At 39.1% G+C, this 26,141-nt stretch overlaps 1 protein-coding gene across 3 annotated transcripts; it reads left to right on the top strand.

The window, feature by feature from the left end:
• Window positions 1-116: 116 nt before the first annotated feature.
• On the top strand, window positions 117-23,174 carry CCT6B (chaperonin containing TCP1 subunit 6B; the record flags this gene model as incomplete). 3 transcript variants are annotated; one of them, XM_079798964.1, is made up of 14 exons in its annotated part: window positions 117-253; window positions 2,188-2,251; window positions 2,908-3,042; window positions 5,549-5,722; window positions 6,542-6,645; window positions 11,271-11,381; window positions 11,529-11,688; window positions 14,118-14,200; window positions 15,228-15,324; window positions 15,599-15,746; window positions 19,444-19,577; window positions 20,900-21,002; window positions 22,490-22,562; window positions 23,082-23,174. In XM_079798964.1, the coding sequence occupies 14 exons, from the start codon at window positions 117-119 to the stop codon at window positions 23,152-23,154; spliced, it is 1,596 nt and encodes a 531-aa protein (XP_079655090.1). In that variant the 3' UTR covers window positions 23,155-23,174. The 3 variants fall into 3 exon arrangements, with proteins under 3 accessions (XP_079655090.1, XP_079655092.1, XP_079655091.1); XM_079798966.1 differs by lacking the exon at window positions 2,908-3,042; XM_079798965.1 differs by lacking the exon at window positions 11,271-11,381.
• Window positions 23,175-26,141: the final 2,967 nt, after the last annotated feature.

Below are 26,141 nucleotides of genomic sequence, written 5' to 3'. Positions count from 1 at the left end.
CCGTCCAGGGCGAGGATTGGCTGAAGCTGCTGAGCGTGGACCTAGGCGCTGGGTTTTACCTCAGAATCGCGGCTCTGGCTGCTTTGCCGATCGGGTGGTCCCACAACCGCCCGGCTATGGCTGCCATAAAGACGTTAAACGCCAAGGCCGAGGTGGCGCGGGCCCAGGCGGCCTTGGCGGTCAATATATGCGCTGCCCGAGGGCTGCAGGACGTGCTGAGGACCAACTTGGGTCCTAAGGGCACCATGAAAATGTGAGGCGGCGGTTGGAGCGGCGGTTAGGGCGCCGGCGGTTTGTTGGTGTCGGGGCGCGCCGTAGGCCGACGTTCCGCTAAACGATGGGCGCCCTGTGGACACACTTGTGGGCCTGGCTTCCCTCATTCTCATTCCTGCCCTGAGGTCACCTCTAGTCCCGTGGGGGGAGGAGGAAAAAAGCCTCCTCAAGGAAAAGGCCCCACGAGTGAAGCTGTGATTCCCTCTCCCGCCCCTTCCCGCCCCACCAACTTTTCGTTAAGGTTCATAGGCAGTTTGAAAGTTCAGTTTTTCATAGGAAACGTGAGCCACCTGACGCCCCTGCTCCTTAAGACTGGATGCCTGCATGCCCTTGGTTTTGGTGGTGGTTGGCAGGGGGTTGTGGGGAGGGCACGGGCTTTGGAGCCTGACAGATAATGGGCTCAGTTCCAAGTGTCCCTTCTATCTGTGAGTCCTTTGGCCAGTTACTTGGATGCTCTGTGCCTAGGGTTCTTCATTATCTGTTAATCCATTAAGCATGTATTTATTTAGCACCATTATTTAGGACAGTGAAGGAAAGAGACTAGGGAGGGCAAAAAGATGTAAGGAGAGCTTTCAGACTCAGGAATGAGCAAAATAAATTAACAGCAAAAGAGGGTGCTTATTATGTACTAAATGGGATGCCGGGAACACAGAGATGACCAAGATAAAGTTTTAGTTTTTAAGGGGATTTGTTAGAAACGAATGTGATGTATATTCTATATAGTATTATGTATACATTTAAAAATACGTGCCATGCATTGTATTTTTAATCATATAATATATGATAATACTGAGGAAAGGGACTGATTATTGATGGAATAATGGGGAAGGAAAAGACCCAGATAACGGATTATTTTTTATCAGAGTCTTGAAAGATGAGTTAGAATTCACCAGCTGGAGAAGTGAGTGATAGAGCAACTTCAGGAACAAGAAAATCAGTTGGCGTAAATCCAAGAGAAACAAAAACAAACGTGGTGTATTTAGGGAACCATAAGATTTGCCCGCAAGATTTCATTTTGTAGATGAAACATTTTAAAATAGATACAACCAGATTGGGAAGGGTCAGCTATGTCATTGCTGAATAGTATGGATTTTACCTTGAAAATGATGGAGAACATGAACATCATTGAAGGATTTAAAAAATATATTTCTATTGATTTCAGAGAAAAGGGAGAGGGAAAGAGAGAGAAACATCAATGATGAGAGAGAATCATTGATTGGCTGTCTCCTGCACGCCCCACACTGGGGATAGAGCCCACAACCTGGGCATGTGTCCTGACTGGGAATTGAACCATGACCTGCTGGTTCATAGGACCACGCTCAACCACTGAGCCACACCAGCTGGGTTGAAGGATTTTTGATCAGTAAACTGAGTCATCCTGCCTTATAGAAAGATAAATGGAGGGTAGGTTCAAATTCAGATATATGTGGATACTAAATAGTCCACACTGCCGATGATGATGACTGGAAATGGAGAGGCGGGAGTACTTTGAAGAGGCTTTTACATTGTGGAATGACAGAATTTGATGCTGTAATAAATGTGAGGGATGAGGGAAAAAACTAAACTGAGTGAATGAATGGTAACATTTCACCAAAATAAACCTGCGGGAAATTCACAAATGTGTGGCTGGTAGACTTCCAAGTACTCTTCTGGACCAAACCACTGTCATAACTCACCAACTGCACTTAATCCTTAAACTTGTAAATTGTCCATTTGGAGTGCAATCGCCATAGCAGTCCATCTGGGGAAAAGTGATTCTGTGGGCTGCGAATGGGGTACTTACTGTGGTATCTCTCCGGGTGATGGAAGTTTTCCAAGCCCAGTTCCCTATATTAATGATAGTGGAGTGGCAAGCGCTATGTCTTGCTTGACTCTTGCCATACGAAGTTAATAACATCACTGTTTTCTGAACAGGCTTGTTTCTGGTGCAGGTGATATCAAACTCACCAAAGATGGCAATGTGCTGCTTCATGAGATGGTGAGCTGATGCTGCTGACTTTAGTAAACCTTAATAAGCCTTAACTGAGAGCATAGTACAATTTGTATATCTTTAAACCAAGGCTGTCAGCTAAATATTGCAATCATGAGATATACTTGTTGGATTAAACCTCAATAAAAAATGTTTTTTGGCTGTTTTCAAATCTTAGTATAGTCTAGTAATAGCTTAGGAATGCTTCCAAATTAGTTGAATCTTTTAAAGGCATCACATTATGTTCTTTGTAATCATGGAAAAGTAAAAAGTCCTTTGCAATTTTAGTAAATATATTCATCTTCGAAATTGAAGGATTTAATCTAATTTTGGAAATGTCATTGCATTCTGAAGCAAAGACTCTTATAAAATGTTCAAATCTCATTAGTTCTCAACTTTTAACTCTCGGTCTTGACATTTATTAATAATTGATAATATAAAACTTGTGGACTTGTAGAATGATGCTTATTTAAATATTGCTTAAAGTATTACAGATGTCTCCCTTTCTTCCCCCATTGACCACCCCCCCTTCCTACTAACCCCAAGCCTTCCCCCTTATTTCATTTCTTGATTTTACTATTGACCCTTAGGTTATCTTGTTTTTGGTAGACTACTTATTTCTTTATTCTCTCTCTCTCTTTAAATCTGTTGCTTGCTTTTTCCAGCAAATTCAACACCCAACAGCTTCCTTGATAGCGAAAGTAGCAACAGCCCAGGATGACATTACAGGAGATGGTACTACTTCAAATGTTCTAATTATTGGGGAGTTACTAAAACAAGCTGATCGTTACATTTCTGAGGTATTATAATTTCATAGAATTCACAATCATGTGGTACTTTATTTTTAATGGAAACTTGGGTTTATTTTTACACTAGTAAACTGGTTTAATTTTATTTAATTTTTAAAATTAATTTCAGAGAGCAATGGAAACATCAATGATGAGAATCATTGTTGGTTGCCTCCTGCACGCCCCCTAGTGGGGATCGAGCCCACAACCCGGGCATGTGCCCTGAGCAACCATGAGCTCCTGATTCATGGGTTGATGCTCAACCAGTAAGCCACAATAGCTGGGCAAATTTTAGAGGGCAAAAGTTAATGTTTATGAAGATATTTTTGGACAATTATAAATAAAAAGAATAATGATTTTTTTCCCCAAAACAATGTCTTTTATTGGAATTATATACCTCTTTTTAAAATGGAAAATTTAAGAGATTTAAAAAGGTACAAAATTAGCCATGTACCCATGACTAATGCCTAAGAAAAAAACACATCACTGATAAAGTTGAAACCAAATTGTGCTTTAAAAAAATAACTGGAGAAAACTTATTTTTAAAATTAAATTTATTGAGGTGACATTGGTTAATACATTATATGTGTCAAGTATACAATTTTATAATATATCATCTGTGTATTGCATTGTGTACTCACCACCCAAAGTTTAGTCTCCTTCTGTGACCATGTATTTGGCACCCCTATACCCTCTTTATCCTCTCCCCACCCTTTCTCCTCTGGTAACCACCTTACTGTTTGTTGTCTGTGTTTATAAGTTTGTTTTGTTTTGTTTGTTGATTTCTGTTTTATATCACACATGAGTGAAATCAGATGGTTCTTGTCCTTTTCTGTCTGACTTATTTTGTGTAGCGTGATACTCTCAAGATCCATCCATGTTGTTGCAAATGGCAGTATACTTTCTTATTGCTAAGTAGTATTCCGTTTTATATGTATATATACCACATATTTATTTATTTATTTTTTAAATTTTTTTTATACCACATCTTTATCCAGTTATCTATTGAAGGACACTTAGGCTATCTTCATGTCTTGGCTACTGTGAATAATGCTGCAATGAACATAGGGGTACATATATCTTTATGAATAAATGTTTTCAAAATTTTTTTTGGTAGATACCCAGAAGAGGGATTGCTGGGTCATATGGTAGATCTTCATATTGCTTTCCATAGTGGCCATAGCAGTTTACATTCTCACCAGCAATGAATGTGAGGTCCTAGACAGGAAAGATGTTTTAAGAATGGTTATTAACAGCTTCTGGAGTCAGGCCTGCTAAGGCAAATTACAGTATTTCTTTAAGCCTCAATTTCCTCATCTGTGAAACAGGAATAATAACAACTCCCACTTCATAGTGTCCAGAGGACTAAATTAAATAATATATGTAAAGCTCTTTAGAATAGTTTTGGGCTCAAATGCTCAATAAATGGCAACTTTTAGAAATTGTTATGGGACTGATATAAAGGAATGGAGGAAGGGGATAAATTAGATCCAGTTCCAGCGTCAGTAAGTTTGTGTATTACTTTTCAAAAAAAAAATACTGTTTAAAAAAAATACTTTGATACAATGTCAGCTCTGTAGAAAAGTTGCAAGAATATTTCAAAGAGTGACACTTGTCTTTCTCAGATAAAAAAATAAATGTATATATGTGTGTTTATATATGTAATAAGGTACATATATTTTTTTGAATAGTATAAGAATAAGTTGCAGATAAGACCATCTAAGTGTTTCTTGAAACAAGGGAATTCTCTTATATAATCCAGTATAGTGATCAAAACCAGGAAATTAATATTAACACTGACACAATGATACAGATTTTGTTCAAATTTCATCACTTATCCCAATAATGTCCTTTATAGCAGAAGAAAATCTAGGTTCAATGCATTACATTCAGCTGTTATGTCTCTTTAGTCTCCTTTAAGCTGGAAGAGTTCCTGAGCCGTTATTTGTGTTTCATGATAGTATTATTTTTAGAGTACAGGCCATTTATTTTGTAGAAAGTCCCTCAATTTGGATTTGACTGTTTCCTCAGATTAGACTCAGGTTATAAACTTTTGGCAGGAATGCCATAGAAGGGCTGTAGTGTTCTTAATGCGTCATATCATGAGGCACATGATGTCTATTTGTCCCATGACTGTGGGTGTTAACTGTGAACATTTAATGAGGGTGGTGTCTGTCTGCCACTTCTCTCTAAGCCAGTGCTGATTCTTTTTCTCTGCATTAAAAGGACTTCTTTTGTGCCCATTCAGAAAGACCATATGATATCAATGTGTCATAATTTTCAGAAATAAAAAGGACTTTCGTAGTTTTTTTGTACTGGACTTAGAATTTTTCTGTAAGTTTGAGATTGTTTTAAATGTGAAGCACTGAAAAATTACTTTTATAAATTATCTATGTACACTTTTAGTGGCATTGATGTACTATTACTTTTTGCAGACATACCTATTAATAGGAAAGGATGGTTACTTTTACTTTGGATGAGTTACTTTATAACTTATAGTTTTATGTTGTTTTAATAGGGCTTACACCCTAGAATAATAGCTGAAGGATTTGAAGCTGCAAAGAAAAAAGCACTTGAAGTTTTGGACGAAATTACAATTAAAAAAGAGATGAAAAGAGACATCCTCTTAGAAGTGGCTAGAACATCTCTACAAACTAAAGTTCATGCTGAACTGGCTGATGTGTTAATAGAGGTATGTGATTAATTTTTTACATTCAGAAAGAGTATAGCCTGACACATGATGATATTTTTCTTTTTCCTATAAGATATTCAACTATTGCATGTGTTTTTTTTAATGTAAAATAAATTATGGAAGACAAACATTATAGACTTGCTTACTAGATTTGATTGGTCAGAACAGCATGTATAATTTTTTTTCAACAGGATCACATTAAGCCTTCTTTTAAGTTAGTTTGAAAGTTGGGAGGTCCTTGGCTGCCTCTGGCTCATCCCCTGTGGAAGCCATTGGGGTGAAGTACTGGTCTCATACCTAGAGGTCCATATTAACTACGTGAGGTTTTGGCAGTGCTTTGTAGTTAAAGTTGCAACTTTAATGAAGCATGATTGATTTGCTAATACTTCTGGGAACTGCATAATTTGTTTTGATAACTTCTAAAGGTGGAATGTATTGCCCTAACTAGAGTGTCGGCCTGTGGACTCAAGGGTCCCAGGTTCGATTCTGGTCAAGGGCATGTACCTTGGTTGTGAGCACATCCCCAGCAGGGGGTTTGATGCTCAACCACTGAGCCATGCCAGCTGGGCAAGATCATAACTTCTTGAAGTCTTGTCTTAGTTTCCTTATTTGTAAAATAAAGGGTTTGGACTTGATGATCTTTGAGATCCCTTTAGGCTGTAATTATTGGGGTCCATGACAAAGTGGCACTTTTTGGCCTTGCCCTGTGTTTTGGAGCCTGAAGCTCTTTGCTTTCTTAATCTGGTGATAGATTACCTGGGCCAGTGGTGTTCGTTAGTAGTCCAAATAATTGACTGTTCTCTCTCACTTCTCTTTCAGGCCGTGGTGGATTCTGTGTTGACTATTTCAAGACCGGGTTATCCTATTGATCTCTTCATGGTAGAAATCATGGAGATGAAGCACAAATCAGAAACAGATACAAAGTAAATTACATAAACTTTGGCAATACATAGATTCTAGAATATTTGGTTATCTTAGATATTCTATTCTTTCATTAATTTCATTGGTTATTCATTCAACATATGTTAATTGGATACTTAACAGAGCCAGTTTCTTTCTTCAAGAAGTTTACATTTCTAGTTGGAGATAGTAAACAAATAAGTGATAATAAATGCTCTGAAGAGCTAGAGTAACAGTGTGTGTGAGAATAAGTGTGATTTTAGAGCAACATGAAACTAAACTAGAGAACTAAGGAGGTCTCTGAATATCTAGAAGAAGAGTGTTCTAGGCAGAGGGAATAATAGTTGAAAAGGCCCTGAGGCAGAAATGTGCCTGTGTGTTCCTTTGTGCGTACAGCAGAATCAGAGGAAAATGTAGGAGATGATGAGGTAAGAGGGGCCATGCAATTAACATTGCCTGAATATGTATATACTCAGAGTATATGGCATCTTGTTGATTTGGGACTTAACTAATTTTAAATGTTCTATCATGGAACATTCTAAACATATGTAAAAGTAGAATAGAATAGTGACATATCTGTCACTCATCTTTATCTGTTTTCATATTATGGCTAAAAAAAACCCTTATAGACTCTTTTTCTTTTTCCCCTGCCCTAAACTTGGATTATTCTGAAGCCAGTCCAGATATCATAATTCATCAGTAAATACTTTATTTTTAAAATATGTATATATATCTTTACTTATTTATAGAAGTTCTATTTGGTTGCTTATTAAATTTGCCATGTCACTATTTATGGTTTCCTATTTCTTATATATCTTCCCAAACTTACATTTTATTTCTTTAAACATACAGGGGTGGACAAAAGTAGGTTTACAGTTGTAAAACAAGTAAATAATACAATATTAATAAATAATATGCAAGAATAAACTGTTTTGCATACTCACAACTTTAAACCTACTTTTGCTCCACACTGTATAGTCCATGTCTGATAATTACAATATTTAAAGTCTGGCTTGTCTATTTATGGTGTTTATTGTATTTTGCTATTTCTCACTCATCATACTTTATTTCTATATGTGCTATTCATTATGTTTGAAAAAAGTATTTGTAGAAATAATTTGCAACCTAGGGTTTCTGCAGAGAATTTGAATTTGCTGCTGTAAGGAGCCCAGATACTAAATTACATCCACATCTGAGGCTTTTTGGGAATATCCAGTTGTTATGAATTCTAACTGCAAGTTCATGTAAGGGCTGCTTGCTTCTAGTTCATCCTTTTGGTTTATACCCTGAGTATATAGCCTATTGGGGTTCCCATTTAATGTGAAGAGGGGCTTCTATTAGACCCTGTACCTTGGATGAACTCTGAACTTTTAATTCTGCCCCCTCTCATTGTGAGGTCATTGAAACCAAAGTTCAGATTTGCCTGAATTGTCAAATGACTTTGCAGTAGGCGCAGTGGTCGGCAAACTCATTAGTCAACAGAGACAAATATCAACAGTACAACGATTGAAATTTCTTTTGAGAGCCAAATTTTTTAAACTTAAACTTCTTCTAATGCCACTTCTTCAAAATAGACTCGCCCAGGCCGTGGTATTTTGTGGAAGAGCCACACTCAAGGGGCCAAAGAGCCGCATGTGGCTTGCGAGCCACAGTTTGCCGACCACGGCAGTAGGGGATCCCACAGTTCTCTATTTACCTCTTAGAGTTCTGGTTTTCTTTTCAGTTTTGAAAAGAAAATTATTGTGTGGCTCTTTACTATCTTATAGCTTTCTAGCATTTAAAAGGTTTTTTAAAAAAATATATTTTATTGATTTTTTACAGAGAGGAAGGGAGAGGGATAGAGAGCTAGAAACATCGATGAGAGAGAAATATTGATCAGCTGCCTCCTGCACACTCCCTACTGGGTATGTGCCCGCAACCAAGGTACATGCCCTTGACCGGAATCGAACCTGGGACCCTTGAGTCCGCAGGCCGACGCGCTATCCACTGAGCCAAACCGGTTAGGGCAGGTTTTTTTGTTTTTAACCCAACATTGCTTTTGGTATTAGTGTTGGTCCAAATTAGCTTACTATTGTTGAGGGCAACACGTTTTTGATTTATATTTCAGAGGGATCTCTGTGGTTGTGATGTGGAGAAAACACTGTGGAGTAGGGTGGGAGGTGTAAGGGCAGAAGTAGGAGACCAGTTAGGAATCTGTTGTGATAATAGTGAGAAATGAAAATGGTTTAGATCAGAGTATCCTTAGAAGGAGCAAGAGGATTTCTCGGTGATTTGACATAGAATGTGGCAGGAACAGAGGAGTCAGGATGTCTCTTAGGTTTTTGCATGAACAGCTGGAAAAATGGAGGTGTCATGAAGAAGACGGGAAGGAGCGGGTTTGGGGAAATAAATCAGGAGTTCAGTTTGGGGAATGTTATTTTTAGATGCCTATTAGTGGTTGAATAGAGAGTAGGAGAGATGTTCTGGAGTGCACATAGTGGTCTGGACTGGAAATACATATTTGGAAGTCATCAGTGTATGGATGACTTACAGCTATAAGAGTTGATGAGATCATCCGGGAAGTAAATATAGATAAAGAAAAGCAGAAATTTAAGGATTGGGAACTTTGGCACACTCCAATGTTTAGAATTGAGAAGATAAGGAGCATTCAGCAAAGGAAACTGAGAAGGGTGGTCAGTGTGATAGGAGGAAAACCAACAGAGGGTAGTGTCCCAGAAACTAAGAGAAGAAAGTATTTCAAGAAGGAGAGAATAATCAGCTATGTCATATGCTGCTGAAATTTTGAGCAAATTGTTATAAACTGAGAATCGACTATTAGATTTGGGAAAAATTTATTTTTTTGTAACTTTAATGAAAGTTCATTCAGTAAAGGGGTGGCCATGAAAGTCAGATTGAAGGCGGGCTCAAGAGAGAATGGTTTGGGAAGAAGTGAGGATGCAAATGTAGACAACTCAGAGGAGTTTATAAAAGGGAGCAGAGAAATGAGGCAGTAGCTAGAAGAGAACATGGGAATGGGGCTTCAACCCAAAGATATCTTTAAAAAAATATATTTTTATTGATTTCAGAGAGGAAGGGAGAGGGAGAGAGAGAAACATCAGTGATGAGAGAGAATCATTGATTGGCTGCCTCCTGCACACCCCGTACTGGGGACCGAGCCCGCAACCTGCAACCTGGGCATGTGCCCTGACCAGAAATTGAACTGTGACCTCCTGGTTCATAGGTTGATGCTCAACCACTGAGCCACGCCAGCTGGGCCCAAAGAATCCTTTGTTTTAAAGATGGGAATTTTTACGACAAATTTGTATCCTGCTGAGAATGCTCCTTTAGGCAGAAAGACTTAGGGGAATAGGGGACAATACAGGAGCAGGGAGGGGAAATGGAATACAGTACACAAGTGGAGGAGTTAACTTTAGAGAAGAGCTTGAACAGATCATTCATAATCATAGGAGGTTCAGGTTCAAGTGCTGGTGGATTGGTAAGAGATAGTGATGGGACTGTTTCTTTTTTCTTGAAGAAGCAAGGACATTTGCTGAGAGTGAGGTGGGGAGAACAGTAAAGGATGTTTGAAGAGTTGAAGAATATTGAACATGTAGTTTGTTTCTTCTTAATTAAAACATCTTCACGTTAAGTTAGGCGTTAGAGTAATCTAGTTATATTAAAACTGAAAACTTCCTTATATTTAACTATTCAAAAAATTATATCTTTAATGTATAACAAATATTGGTTATAAAAGATTTATACATAGAAATGCCATTCCCTAATTGGGCATAAATGAATTTTAAAGAGTTATAAAGATATTTACTCTTGAAGGAACATTTGGAAAACAGGAAAAAAGACCCCTCAACATGATCTGTATTCCTAACCACTCAAGCATAACCCTACTCTTTAATTTCCTTTCATTTTTTTCTTTTCAATGCCAAAGTGCTTATTTTTTTTAAAAGAACAGTTATGATCATGTGTTTTTATGCAATTTGTCATTCTGTGCTTATCAGCCATCCCTGTAAATATTTTTCCGTGTTATTACATAGTTTTCATGACTGAAATATTTGGGCCATTATTTGCTGAATAGTACTCTTTTGTTGGACATTTAGATTAACAATTTTCAGTTGTTCCATATAATTATCTTGAACAAATAAATGTTCCTTAGAAACTCATTGTGTGCCTACCTTTCATTACTTGATCAGCTGTGTCATATGTTTGCGCCACATAATTTAGAGGATAATTCTGGGTTGATTTCATTGTGACTTAACAGTCACAGTGTGTAAAGTAGATTATCTTCTCCAATTTTACTAATTATGTGTTAGGATTAAAGTTGGTATAAGGAAACAATGTATGCCCTCGCAGTTCTGTTACACCTTTAAGAGCATAATTCTAGTCCTAGCTGGTTTGGCTCAGTGGTTAGAGTGTCAGCCTGCAGACTGAAGGGTCCCAGGTTCGATTCCAGCCAAGAGTATATGCCCAGGTTGTGGGCTTGGTTCCCGGTTGGGGGCTTGCAGGAGGCAGCTGATCAATGATTCTCTCTCATCATTGATGTTTTTCCCTCTCAGAAATAAATAAAAATATCTTAAAAAATATATAATTTTAATTTTATATCAAATTTTAGAGTGTATATTCAAAGAAAGAAAGAAACTTTACATATTTCTAATAGGTTAATCAGAGGATTAGTTTTGGATCATGGTGCCCGTCACCCAGAAATGAAGAAGCGAGTAGAAGATGCATATATCCTTATTTGCAATGTATCACTAGAATATGAAAAAACGTATGTATGTCATTTACTCTTTATAGCATTTGAAACTGTTTTTTCTAAAAGTGTTTTTTAATCTTTCCTCCCACTGTTTAGTGTAAACGTCTACCTTTTCCTCTTCTCCCCACTGCTTTTACTAGCTTGTTTTTATTAATTTTTTAGTGAGGTGAGCTCTGGTTTCTTTTATAAGACTGCTCAAGAAAAAGAGAAATTGGTAAAAGCTGAAAGAAAATTTATTGATGATAGAGTACAAAAAATAATAGACCTGAAAGACAAAGTCTGTGCTCATTCCAACAAAGGATTTGTTGTTATTAATCAAAAGGTGAGAAAAAATGTTTAGATTTTAACTATTTGTAAACGTTCTTTAGTGTTTCTCAAAGTGTGGTCTGTGGACCTGAAGGAGTCCCTAAGACCATTTCAGGGAGTTGGTGAGGACAAAACTATTTTCATAATATTAGTAATAATGCTTTTATATTGTGTTGACATTTGCAGTGATGATGCAAAACTGCTGATGCCTTAGCACAAATCAAAGCAGTAGCACCAAACCATACTAGTAGTCATCATACCCTTCATTGCCACACTACTACACACTGGTAGTTTTTTGTTTTTTGTTTAGTTTTTTTAAATATATTTTATTGTTTTTTTTACAGAGAGGAAGGGAAAAGGATAGAGAGTTAGAAACATTGATGAGAGAGAAACATCAATCAGCTGCCTCCTGCACACCCCCCACTGGGGATGTGCCCGCAACCAAGGTACATGCCCTTGACTGGAATCGAACCTGGGACCTTTCAGTCCGCAGGCCGATGCTCTATCTACTGAGCCAAACCAGTTAGGGCCACACTGGTAGTTTTTTTAAAAAAGGGAGTTCACTTAGGAATGTATTTAAGAAGTAGTAAAGCATTAATTTTATTAAATGTTGATCCTTAAATCTGTGTGACAAAATATGAAGTATGCACAAAACACTTTTATGGCATATCAAAATATGGTTGTGTTGAAGGAAAGCTCTTGTGTAATAGAGAATCATGCAATGCCGTTTTTACTTTAAAGAATGACTGACAGACAAACTATCTTTATTTAGACATGGGTGCTTGGTAGTTTCTTCTAAAAAATGAATGCAGCAATCCTGCCACTTGAAGGAAAACAGACGGTATTTGTTGCCAATGATAACATTTGAGCCTTCAAACAAAAATTAGAATTCTGGAAAACCTGTATCTGCCACTGTGAACTTGACAGCTTTCTGATATTTAAAAGGCTTTTCTGATAACATTTGTGATGATATTAGCAAAGGTGATGTATTTGATATTGTATTACCATGAATGTGTCAGCATTTGGAAGCTCTGCCTAACTTAGTGAACCAATATTTTCTAAATGCCTAATAATCAATTCAAAGTGCAAGATACAAATGGATTTTAATGTTGGAGAGTATGGAGAGTTCATTGATATGGTTCCATATTCCACATTGAAACTAACCACTTATTGAGTTTTGGTATAGTATCAAAGAAGAATGTCCACATTTATCTGAAAAGACTATTAAAATATTCCTCTCTTTTCCAATACATGTCTCTGTGAGGCCAGGTTTTCTTCTTATACTTTAGACAAAACAACATATTGCACCAACTTGAATGCAGAAGTAGATAGGAGAATCCAGCTGTCTTCTATTAAGACAGACATTAAAGCCCTGGCCAGTATGGCTCAGTTGGTTGAGCATCATTCCCTTCAAGGAAGTTTGCTGGTTCAATTCCTGGTCAGGACACATGCCTAGGCTACAGGCTCAATCCCTGGTAGGGGTGTGTACAGTAGGCAACTGATTGATGTCTCTCTCACATCCATGCTTCTCTCTCTCTCTGTCTCTTTCTCTCTCCCTTTCCTCCCTCTCCCTCTCCCTCCCTCTCTTTCTTAAAGAAAAAAATCAATAGAAAAAACAAAAACATATATAACAGACATTAAAAAGATTTATAAAAATCTAAAACAGTGTCTCACCCTCACTGTATTTTTTGTTTAGTAAACTAGAGTAAATTTTTATTAAAAAGTATTATTTATGTTAACATAAATGGTTTCATATTATGTTAAATAGATTAATAAACATTTAAAAATTCCTCAATTTTAATGATGTAATAAATATTATAGATACAGATTACATAAACAAAAGTGCTTTGGGCTCTTAATAATTAAAAAATATATATTTTTATTGATTTCAGAGAGGAAGGAAGGGAGAGAGATACAGAAATATCAATGATGAGAGAATCATTAATCAAAACCCAAAACCCAGGCATGTGCCCTGATGGAATTGAACCGTTATCTCCTGGTTCATAGGTTGACAGTTAACCACTGAGCCATACTGTTGGGGCTTAACATTTTTTTTTACCCTTTCATAAACTTTATTTTTTAAATCTTTATTGTTGAAAATATTACATATGTCCCTTTTTCCCCCCCATTGACCTCTTCTAGCCTGCCCCTACCCTCCACCCCAGGACTTCACCACCCTATTGTCTGTGTCCATGTGTTATGCATATATGCAAACAAGTTCATTGGTTGATCACTTCTCACCCACCCACCCACTCTTCCCTACCTTCCCTCTGAGGTTCGACAGGCTGTTCCATGTTTCTATGTCTCTGGATCTGTTACTGTTCATCAGATTATTTTGTTAAGGGGTTAATAATTTTTAAGAGCATGAAGCAGTGCTGAGATCAAAAAGTTTTAGGACCACTAGCTTAAAACATGCTTGTAACTTTTGTGCTAATTTGATTATAGGGAATTGATCCATTGTCCTTAGATGCACTTGCAAAACATGATATAGTAGCTCTTCGCAGAGCAAAAAGAAGAAATATGGAAAGGTAAGCTTGCAGATAATTATGTGTCCTAAGTTTATTGACAGATTAAATTGAAATTATCCTATATCTTCCTTTTAGTTTATACGCAAACATTGTTGAGCAAAATAGTAGTGTACAAATTCCAAATTTTGTTTTTGATTTCAGTAAATAATGTAACTGTCAAAAATCAAGATTAACCTACCTCAAAACTTTGTTGAAATACAAGAAAGGTTTTCATCTTCTTTTTAAAAAATATATATTTTTATTGATTTCAGAGAGGAAGGGGGAAGGAGAAAGATAGAAACATCAATGAAGATGAGAGAATCATTGATGGGCTGCCTTGACCAGGAATCAAAACGTGACTTCCTGGCTCATAGGTCGACACTCAACCCAGACTGGCTGGGCAGTTTTCATCTTCTTAAAACAGATTTTATTTATTTACTAGAGGCCCAGTGCATGAAAATTCATGCATTGGAAGGGGGTCTCTCAGTCCGGCCTGCCCCCTCTCACAGTCCGGGAGCCCTCAGGGGTGGGAGGTGACCCGGTGATCAGGGGAAGGCGACTCCCCCATCACACTTCTGCTGCTGCCACTGCCGGCAGCGCAAGCCTCGGCCGGCCTGGTTACCTGAGCCTCACGCTGCCAGGGGCGGCTGGGCAGCTGCCATCCAAGGCTTGCCTGCACCTTGGGCCGGCCCTGGGTGGCTGGGGGGCTGAGGGGACTGGGGGACTCTGGAGGCAGGCGCGTAGAGTGGCCAGACCCACCTGGGGGGCGAGCCTAGCCATGCCGCATGCCTGCTGCCCCAGTGGGGCTGAGGGGACGGGGCGCCGCCATCTTGTGGCTGTGGGTGCTGCCATCTTTGAGGGCATGGCAGTCTATTAGCATACTCCCTCTTTATTATATAGGATTTATTTATTTATTTTGTTAAAACAGATTTAGAAGCAATATAATACAGTGACAATGAAGTCTTCCATGTTAGATATATTTTCACCTTTAAGAAATTAGTCTATGTTTTCCATAACCAAAGCCATGTTGACATATATGTAATTTCAGACTCGCTCTTGCTTGTGGTGGAATAGCTGTGAATTCTCTTGAAGACCTCAGTGTAGATTGCTTGGGACATGCTGGTCTTGTACACGAATATGCAGTAGTGAGTATCTCTGGGGGCAGTGGTTAGAAAGTAAACAGTAAACTACATCCTTTTTTAAATATTGAAACTTTTAATTCAGGTTTTACATTTTGAAGTCTGAAAAATACACAGGATAGATTTTATAATATAATTTATTTACCTAAATATTAAGAGTTCAAATATAACTTATCTGCTTTTAACATATATTTAGTTATGTTTGACAAGAAAAATTCATAAGAAGATTGACATAATGACGTTACGTATTAAAGTTATATCTTCTTGTATTATCCTTTAGGGTGAAGAAAAGTTCACTTTTGTTGAGGACTGTGTTAACCCTCGCTCTGTCACCTTGTTGGTTAAGGGACCAAATAAGCATACTCTCACACAAATCAAGGATGCTGTAAGGGATGGACTTCGTGCCATCAGAAATGCCATAGAAGATGGTAAGTTTTTTTTGTGTGTGATGGATATGAAACTCATATTTTTAAAGTGGTAATAAATCTATCTGGTATGTATACTATCTTAAAATATATTAACGATAACTATTCTTTCATTTTACTTTGGGCAATTTATAGTTTGGGTTGTGACGGTTTTTCCCTTTGGAATATTGTTAATAGTATGTTGTCATTTTAATTATCTTCTGTTTATGAAATGAAAAAGGACTTAATCTAATGCTGTATCATTTTTTAATTTTTTAAACCATAAGAAGCCTTTACTGCTTAGAACGCATTTCGTTACCTCAGGTGCAGTGTAAAGTTTATCATTGTCTAACACGTTAAGTGCCTAGTCAGTCACTGGTGTCTGACACTATACTTTCCATCTGGAAGACAAAACAGGCTGGGTGCTTAACGTGCTAACCACTATGCTGGACACCTGACACTAATACAAAATAACATTGAATCTAAACTGTAAGTGAAAAAAATAAATAAAAAAGAAAGATGAGGGAAGAATATTAGCTATTATTATTTAACTAGAGGCCTGGTGCACGGATTCGTGCATTGGTGGCATCCCTCAGCCTGGCCTGCACCCTCTTGCAATCCGGGACCCCTTGGGGGATGTAGTAGTGTGCAAAGTGACAGGCGGCCAGGGAGGAGCCCGATCCTGGGCTGTGCACTGCGATGCTCCTGCTCATCCCGGCCCTGCTTTGCCTGCCACCACTGCCACCACTTTTTGGTAGCGCTGCCATGGAGGCGGGAGAGGCTCGCGCTGCCACAGCTGTGCTTGCCAACCGTGAGCCTGGCGTCTGGTGCACGTAGGTCAGCTGAGTGGTGCTCCTGCTGTGGGAGTGCATTGACCACCGGGGGTAGCTCCTGCATTGAGTGTCTGCCCCCTGGTGGCCAGTGCACATCATAGCTACTGGTAGAGCAGTCGTTCAATTGTTTGGTCACTTAGGCTTTAATATATATATCTAGATATATCTATATCTATATCTATATCTCTATGTCTATATCTATCTATCTATCTATCTATCTATCTATCTATCTATAGATATATATGTATATATCTAGATATAGATGATAATTTATGACCAGTTACCTTCTGAAAGGAGTTAGGATAAATAATTCAATAAAAACACACATGTTTAAAATAGAATAATAAGCACATGAAAAGATGCTCAACATCATTAGTCATTAAGGAAATAAAAATAAAAAGAGATACCATTTCATGTTAGGATGGCTATAGTCAAAGAGCTGGACAATAATAAATGTTGGAACCCTCATATATACAGTTGCTCATGGGAACAGTTAGGCAGTTCCTCAAAAAGTTAAACATAGAGTTACTGTGTGAACCAGCAAATCAACTCTTAGGTATATACACAAGAGAGTTGAAAACATATGTCCACCCAAAAAACTTGTAACTGAATGTTCACAGCAGCATTTTCATAATAACCAAATAATGGAATCAATTCAAATATCCATTAGTTGATGAATGGATAAACAAAAATGTGGTATACCCATACAATGGAGTGTTATTTAACCACAAAAAGGAATAAATACTGATATATAGAACAACACGATGACCTTGAAAACATTATGCTAAGTAAAAGAGTCTAGACACAAAAGGCTATGTATTATGTGATTCAATTTATACGAAATATCCAGGAAGGGCAAAGACATACAGACAAAGAGTAGATTAGTGGTGGCCAGGGGCTGGGCAAAGTGGAAATAGAGACTGATTGCTAATGGATACAGGGTTGTTGTTGTTGTTTTTAAATGTTCTGGAATAAGATAGGGGTGATGGTTGCACATTCATGTGAATATACTAAAAACTACTGAAAAGTATAACTTTAAAAGGCTGCATTTTATGGTATGTGAATTATATCTCAAAAATAGAGTAATCCTACCTAATAACAGACAAATATGCAAATTGACCATACCTCTGACACACCCACATGCCACGCCCACAAGCCACGCCCACCATCCAATCAGAGCGGTCATGCAAATTAACCCAAACCAAGATGGCTATAGCCACAGAGAGCAAGGTTTCCTAGGTAACAGAGGAAGCCAAGCTTTCCGCCTGCCCTTGCCAGGCCTAAGCCTCCACTCAAGCTACAAAGTTTCAATTATAGAAGGTAAACAAATTCACACAAATGGCAGCAGAATGGAGCTTCAGAGAGCAGGCCAGGGTTGCCGCCGGCAACAGGGGAAGCAAAGCTTTCCGCACACTCTGGCCGGGCCCACCCGCTTAAGGCAACAGAGTTTCAATTATAACCCCAACACAAATGGCTGCCAGCCTCGGAGGGAGCCCCAGGCTTGGCTCCACTCCAGGCTACAAAGTTTCAATTGTAGAAGGAAAATAAATTCCAGATACCAGGGCCTCCGCTTGCATTGCCATGGGGTGTGGCCAGCCTGCAAACCACCACAGGCCCCTCACTCAGGCCGCCCCACGCCCCAAGGGAACCCCACCCTGATCCAGGACACCCTTCAGGGCAAACCAGCTGGCTCCCACTCCTGCACCAGGCCTCTATCCTATCTAACAAAAGAGTAATATGCAGATTGATCATCACTGCAACACACAATATAGCTGCCCCCATGTGGTCAAAGATCCTGCCCCCATGTGGACACAGGATGGCCACCACAAGATGGCCAGCAGGAGAGGGCAGTTGGGAGGCACCTGGCCTGCAAGGGAGGGCAGTTGAGAGGGACCAGGCCTGCAAGGAAAGGCAGTTGAGAGGGACCAGGCCTGCAAGGGAGGGCAGTTGGAGGTGATCAACCCTGCAGGAGAGGGCAGTTAGGGGTGACCAGGCAGGCAGAGGAGGGAAGTTGAGGGCAAACAGGCTGGCAGCAGAGTGGTTAGGGGGTGATCAGGCTGGCAGGCAGAAGTGGTTAGGGGCAATCAGGAAGGCAGGCAGGCAAGCAGTTGGGAGCCAGCAGTCCTGGATTGTGAGAGGGATGTCCGACTGCCCGTTTAGGCCCGATCCCGGTGGGTCAGGCCTAAACGGGCAGTCGGACATCCCTTGAGGGGTCCCATATTGGAGAGGGTACAGGCTGGGCTGAGGGACAACCCCCCTCTTTCGTGCACTGGGTCTCTAGTAAATTTTATAAATAATAGGCCAGATTTATCTGATAGACAAAAAATAGATATGAAATAATGGTAAAAAGACATCTGAGTAATCACTGAGCTGTGCAACTTATTTTACTTCTGTATATATTTATATACTAGTAGCCCATTTGCAGGAAAATCCTGCAAGCGGCTGTTGCGGCCGCGTGCGCTGCCGCTGCCGCCACCTTTGCGGCCACCGTGCCTGCACCCGTGCGCCACTGCCGCCCGCCCCGCTCCACCTCGTTCCACCCCGTTCCGCCCCGCCCGGGCTTTCCCTCTGGCAGCCACCTTGCTTTCCGCTTTTCCTCCCTCTTCCTTCTAAGTTGTCTTCAGTCTTCACTCCTCCCTCTCTCAGTGTATGGAAATTAACTGCCATCTTTGTTGGGTAATTTGCATACTTGCCCTGATTGGTTGGTGGGTGTGGCTTTGGCTGGTGGGCGTGGCTTGGGCATAGCAAAGGTACAGTCAATTTGCATATTACTATTTTATTAGGTAGGATATTTTAGATAATAAAGCACACTTGAATAGCTAGTTGCCTTTTTCTGTTCTCTTTTTCTGTATGGCATGTCTTGTCAATCATTTTTTCCTCTCCAATAGGTTGTGTGGTTCCAGGAGCTGGTGCAGTTGAAGTGGCAATAGCTGAAGCTCTTATTAAGTACAAGCATAGTATAAAAGGAAGAGCTCGCCTTGGAGTCCAAGCTTTTGCTGATGCCTTACTCATTATTCCTAAGGTACAACTATCCTAATGGCCAAAGAACAACTGGTTAGACATAAGGTGTTTCATTATAATTTGCATATATTATCTAACAGAAGACATATTTATTTGCATTTATTCACACAGTTTGTCTAAGATATTTTTATAGCGAAAGCAGGGAAACTTTTGGAATAACAGCTCAGAATCCTTATAGGAGTTTAATGAAATAGCCAAATTACCCCCTTGCTTTATTCTCTGAGTTCCAAAAGTTGAAGTAATTCCAAAAATTTCCTTCAAAAATTCTTCTTGATTAACTAATCGTAATGAAAAAGTTTACAATTTAAGATTTAATTAGATTTTAGAGCAGACCTTTATTTTGTTGGTGGTATCCAAAGTATTATCACTTTAAATTGTGCAAAGTGAGAACTTCAGGATGTTTAGCACTCCCAAATACGACCTTGCATTCCATTTTCATTATAATTCTTTATAAAAGGAGAGAAACCAAATATTTCTTCATGTATCAGTAGGACAGAGAACTACCATTCCTTTGCTTTTGTCTTAACCTGGTTATGAACCATTTAGAAGCACAGAAAAACTTTCAAATATGCTGTTACCATGAATTATAACATTACTAACAATGCTAGCATTGTTAAATTATCTTTGATAATTGCTTTAAAATTATTCATAACTTGTGGAATCTTTGTGAATCAGAAATCTATGGTTTTCTTTCCCCAAAGCAGCAAAGTCAGTAAATAATGATCCTTTAGTTGATGCAAATTGGTAAACCTAGTATACATTGGTCATACCTTTTTATTCATCAACTGTTGGTTGGGACCACTTGCAAATAAACCTGGATTGGAGTGCAGGTATTTCCATCCCTGTTGCCACACTTCGTGACTCTCCTTTTGTTGATGAGGAGCACAAAGATGCTGCAAATATGCAGGCTTCCTTTTGTAAGTGCCCAGGAAAGACTGGAAGACATGTGGCTGGAGGAACTACAGGAAACAAGAATACCATTCTACTTCCTTTCATGTTTTTTGTTTTTAAAATCTTTTGCAAGGAGGAAAATTAATTTAGTGGGGTGGGGATGGGGGAACTCTAATGCCCTACTCAGAATTTAGTGTGCTGTACATAGAGAAAATGTTTAAGTAAATATAAAAAATGCCAGATATATAAAATAGTCATTTGATTTAGATTAAGAATTAAATTCCTCAAAGGGAGATGATTATTATATTGTGAATATATTTTCCCAAGGCTAGAGAGCAGTGCCTTTTTAAAAAAATATATGATATCCACATATATATATATATATATGAAGGTATTCCACACATATATTTATTGTTATTTTTATTTCTCAAGGTTCTTGCTCAGAATTCTGGTTATGACCCTCAGGAAACACTAGTAAAAGTCCAGACTGAGCATTTAGAATCAGAACAACCTGTTGGTATCGATTTGAATACAGGTAAGAAAGTGAAGAAAAATTAGCTGCTTAATAAAGAAAGAGCTTATACTGTAGTGACCCAGAACTTACAGTAAGGGGGTGGAGGTTTGGATGATTTTAATATTTAAATTTTGGGTGCTTTATTTTACTTTTGAACTTTTTAAAATTATTTATTCATTAAAGAAATAGTCATTGAGTGCTTGTTATTTGACTCTTGGGATTCACACAGAGCAAAACAGACAAAAGTCCTTATTCTTGTGAGCTTATGTTGTAGTGGGCAACATAAGGATAGACAGTAAAAAATAAACTTAATACATATGTTATTTTTAGCATTTTTTAAGAGTAATAAATTCTATGAAAAAAATAAAATAACAGTATAAGAATGATTGTGAATGTTAGCACAGGAGGGTTGGGAGGGGGTTTTAATTTAAAGAGGATAGTCATCAATGAGAATATGTCTGTTGAAAATAAAAAGAAGTGAGGAATGTAGCCATGTGGGGCACTGAGGAAAGAGTATCCTAGGCTGAGGGAATGGCCAGTGGAAAAAATCACTGTCTGATATTTTAGACAATATAGAGGAGGAAGAAGGAGATTGGGGAAGTAATAGAAAGTCATGTAGGGGCATATAGGCCAGTCTAAAGACTCGGATTTTTACTGTAGTGGAATAGGGAGCAATTTAGAGCAGAGGTGTGACATGGCCTAATTATGTTTAAAAGGATCACTGGCTACTCTATGCAGAGGAGTTAACAACAACTAGAAGGTCGGGATTGCCATTGGAGAAGACTGTGGGTAGAGCAGGTTGTAGTGGGGTGGTGGTGACCAGTATTAAGTTTTGCAGAGTTAAGTGTGAAGTATCTATAGACTTTCAAGTAAAATAGACAGTTGGATGTGATATAATTGAAATTATAATACAAGGGTAATGGAGCTTAAGAAGGAGGTCTGGGTTGGAGATAAAAGCTTGAGAGTCATCAGAGTGTATATAGTTTAAGTAGAGGAGACTGGATGAGATCATCTAGAGTTAGTGTAGAGAGAAGAGAAGAATCCAGGACTGAGCTTTTAGGTACTCCAACAATAAGAGCTCAGGGAAGAAGAGGAAGAAGCAGCAAAGCAGACAGAAAAGGAGCCATTAGTGCAAAAGAAAAAAAAACAGGCAAGTTTGCTGTCCTAGAAGACAAGTGAAGGAAGAACAGTCAGGAGGGTATGATCACATGTGTTAAGTGCTGTTGATAGATGAGGCCTGAGAATCGACCATTGGATTTGACAGCATGGAGGTCATTGGTTACTGTGACAATACTAGTTTTGGTAGTATATTAAATATTGTTAGAATATACAACAAATGTTAATATATTAACACTTAGAGGCCCGATGCACAGAATTCGTGCAAGGGTCTTGGCCCCCGCTGTGGCTTCGTCTGGAAGGTTGTCGGGAAGGACGTCCAGTCTAATTAGCATATTACCCTTTTATTATTATAGATTATAGTATTAAAATAGTTTGTTTTTACTTTGCAGGAGAGCCAATGGTAGCAGCAGATGCAGGAGTTTGGGATAATTATTGCGTGAAAAAACAACTTCTTCACTCTTGGTAAGCTTGTATTAATAAAAAAGGAAGACTTTTTGGGACATAATTGATAACATTAAATTTTTTCTATTGTTTTTGCCATCCTACATTGGGAAAATGGCTAAGTGTATGAAAAGGCATGATATTCAGTTATTAAGACTAGCTTCTGCCATTTTATAGTCCCTGTTAACATTTTTGTTCTAGCAATGTAAGTTATAGGAAATGTTAATCTTTCTGTTTATTTGAGAGGAAAGGGAAAGAAATGACTTTACTGAAATAGTACCCATGCATAGTGGGAAAATCATATAATGTGCTAAAAATGAGGTCAGTTTTGCTGGAAAATACAATCAGGCTTCCACTTTATTAGCAAAAGAATTGAAATTATAATACAAGGGTAATGTTTGTATTTATAATAGCTGTGTCTCAGAAAATCTCATACCAGCATCACTGAAAAACAAAGTACCTTTAGTAGCCGCAGATTGCTATGGAGAAAAGATAAGAGGAGTTGGTAGGTTTTACTCACCCTGTCATCTTTTTCTTCAGCACAGTGATTGCTGCGAACATTCTCCTGGTTGATGAAATTATGCGAGCTGGTATGTCTTCTCTCAAAGGGTGATTGAGTTCAAAATCAACTCTTCTAGAAGCTGAGATTTAGCCCATTTTACATCCAACTACCTTTATATAGCCTGAATCATTCTTAATTTTACACAATAAATGCAGCTTATATTTGTTGGTTTTAGCAGTCTCAAAAATTATTTCATCCAGGTATAAAGAACACAAGGAAGATTTTTACAATCAAGGAGTAATAATGAAAATATTTTCCCCTAAGAGTTCTAATCTTATGTAGTAGGTGTCCTGTAGCATCCAGTGTCATAGCCTCTCCATTCCCCTGAGCTGGGCACTCCAGTTGCGCACTCCTGTGTGGGCTGTGTATACCCTCCTTTTGTAGTTGAGCTTTGATTGCTGTTGGCACCTCAATGGGAGGGATTTACCCTCAGGTTGATTGGCTGTGAGGACTGGCTGTGACCACCGTGGAGGATCAGCTGTTCTGGGGTCCATTCCATAGAGCAGAACTTAGTTCAGCAGGGCTCTGGTGCCCGCTGAGTCTGCCCCTTGAGTGTGTTGCTTATGGAGGTGGTTGGGTGGTGCTTCGACGTGATCTGAAGCTGTCTTCCATGGCTCTGGGACATTCCAGGAGGTTTAGGTCAAGGTCAGCCACCATCTGTGCCCTGCCCAAGGCCAACCTGCACAAGCTACAAAGCAATCTGCAGTTGGCTGCTACTTGTGCTGGGCTTGGAGGTGCCCAGAAGAAGCCACGTTGTGAACCAAGGCTGGCTTCTGTGAGTGCCAGGCCTAGGGCCACTTAACGGTAGGTACAGGGCATGCTCAGGCCAGATGCTGCTTGTTTGAGAGATTTTAGAACAGTCTGAAGACCATTTGCATGGAAAAGCCACTGGAAACAGCTTGGGTTGGCCCAGCAAGTTGGGTTTTAGGGAATCACCATGGAGGGCTAACAGTTAACAGCCATAGCTAGGTTGATGGAAACTCATATATAGTGCCCCAGGCTGACCCTGATGCCAGACAGTTCAGTGCCTTCCTGGATGTCCCAGGTGCCTTTTGAGCTGCTGCCCCAGAATTGCAGTTCAGAGGGAGTCCAAATAAGTCTGTGTGTGGGTCGTTTAAGAGGAACACCTGAGTCTCCAGCAGTCCTCTGTCCCTCTCAGCCACAAACCCCACTGGCTTTTACAGCCAGAAGTTATGGGGACTTCTCTTCCTGGCACTGGAACCCTAAGCTGGGGTGTCTGATGTGGGCCTGGATCCCCTGGCTCCTCAGAGGTGACCTCCACAACCCAGATAACCCTCCTGAGTTTGAATACTGAGTCAAATCATATAGTATTTGTCCTTTTGTGACTAGCTTATTTTACTTAGCACAATGACTTCAAGGTTCATCCATGGTGTGGAAAGTGTTTGATTGTGATTAATGCTGCTATGAACATGTGTATATAAATATCCATTTGTGTCCCTGATTTCACTTTTTTTGGTTTATACCCAGAGTTGGAATTGTGGGATCATATGCTAGTCTGTGTTTAATTTTAAAGAAATCATCATACATTTTATATATCTACTAGCAATGCAAAAGGGTTCTAATTTCTCTGCATCCTTACCAACACTTATTTTCTGTTGTTTTGATAATAGCTGTCCAAATGAATGTGAAGTAATATCTCATAATGAGCTAAGCAGTTTTAAATATGCTGCATTTTATCTGGCATTTTTCAGTGTTTGTGAATTGAAGATGAGGTAGAGGGTTGTCCACATTAGCTAAATCTGTCTTGTGCTACTATAACTGCCAGACATATCTGTCTGTCTATTTATTTTTTAATTTTTACCTGAGGATATGTTTATTGATTTTTTTTAGAGAGAGAGGAAGCGGGGAGAGAGAAGAGAGGAAGAAAAGATAAAAAAACATTGATTGGTTGCCTGCCATGTGTGCCCTGTCCGGGGATTGAACCTGCAACCTTTTGGTGTATGCGACGATGCTCCAATCAACTGAACCACCTGGCCAGGGCCAGACCTATCTATTTATTTTTTTTTATTCCTCACCCGTGGTTATTTTTCCATAGATTTTTAGAGAGAGTGGAAGAGAGAGGGAAAGACAGAAATATTGATGTGAGAGAAACACATTGATTGGTTGCCTCCTGCACGTGCCTGGACCAAGGCCTGGGCCAGGGAGGAGCCTGCAACTGAGGTTGGTGCCCTTGACTGGAATTGTACCCAGGACCCTTTGGTCTGCAGGCCAATGCTCTATCCACAGCCAAACCGGCTAGGACCAGACCTATCTTTTTTTAATGTAAATTGTTTAATTTTTTCTCTTTTGGAGAGTAGCCAACTTTTAAGTATGTAAAAACTTGATGACCTTTAAAAATAAAAAAAGACTTTATCCTAAGTTTGTTTCATAAATCTCTCAGTTTCAGTTAAAGTATCATGAGCCAGGAATCGTTATCCCCCTGTCCGCCATTCTCCTAACAGTTTGTTTCTTACTTGCCTTTTTTTAATACTCCTTTCCATAACAATAACTATTTCTTTAAGATCACTTTATTGGTGTCATCACTATTGTTTTATGTTTTTTTTTTAAATATTTTTTTATTGATTTTTTACAGAGAGGAAGGGAGAGGGATAGAGAGCTAGAAACATCGATGAGAGAGAAACATTGACCAGCTGCCTCCTGCACACCCCCTACCGGGGATGTGCCCGCAACCAGTGTACATGCCCTTGACCGGAATCGAACCTGGGACCTTTCAGTCCGCAGGCCGACGCTCTATCCATTGAGCCAAACCGGTTTCGGCTGTTTTATGTTTTGATCCTGTCTAATAGTCATACATTACTACCCTTCCAGCCTCCCACAAACACCACACCATCTCAGTGTTTTGGCTCTTGAACATAATTCAGTTTAATATCTCTAAGTATTAAGGCCTTGTAACAATCCATTCACTCTTCCTTTACAGCTTCCTATATAATTGTCAAAGAGATCTAGGGGAACAAGGATACGATCATTAAGGAGATCACCACTGACTCTATAAATAGTCTTGCTTTCCTTATCCTGTT

The sequence above is a fragment of the Cnephaeus nilssonii genome (assembly GCF_951640355.1).
Source record: "Cnephaeus nilssonii genome assembly, chromosome: 19".
NCBI classification, from domain to species: Eukaryota; Metazoa; Chordata; class Mammalia; order Chiroptera; family Vespertilionidae; genus Cnephaeus; species Cnephaeus nilssonii.
This window is presented reverse-complemented; position numbering and strand designations above follow the sequence as displayed.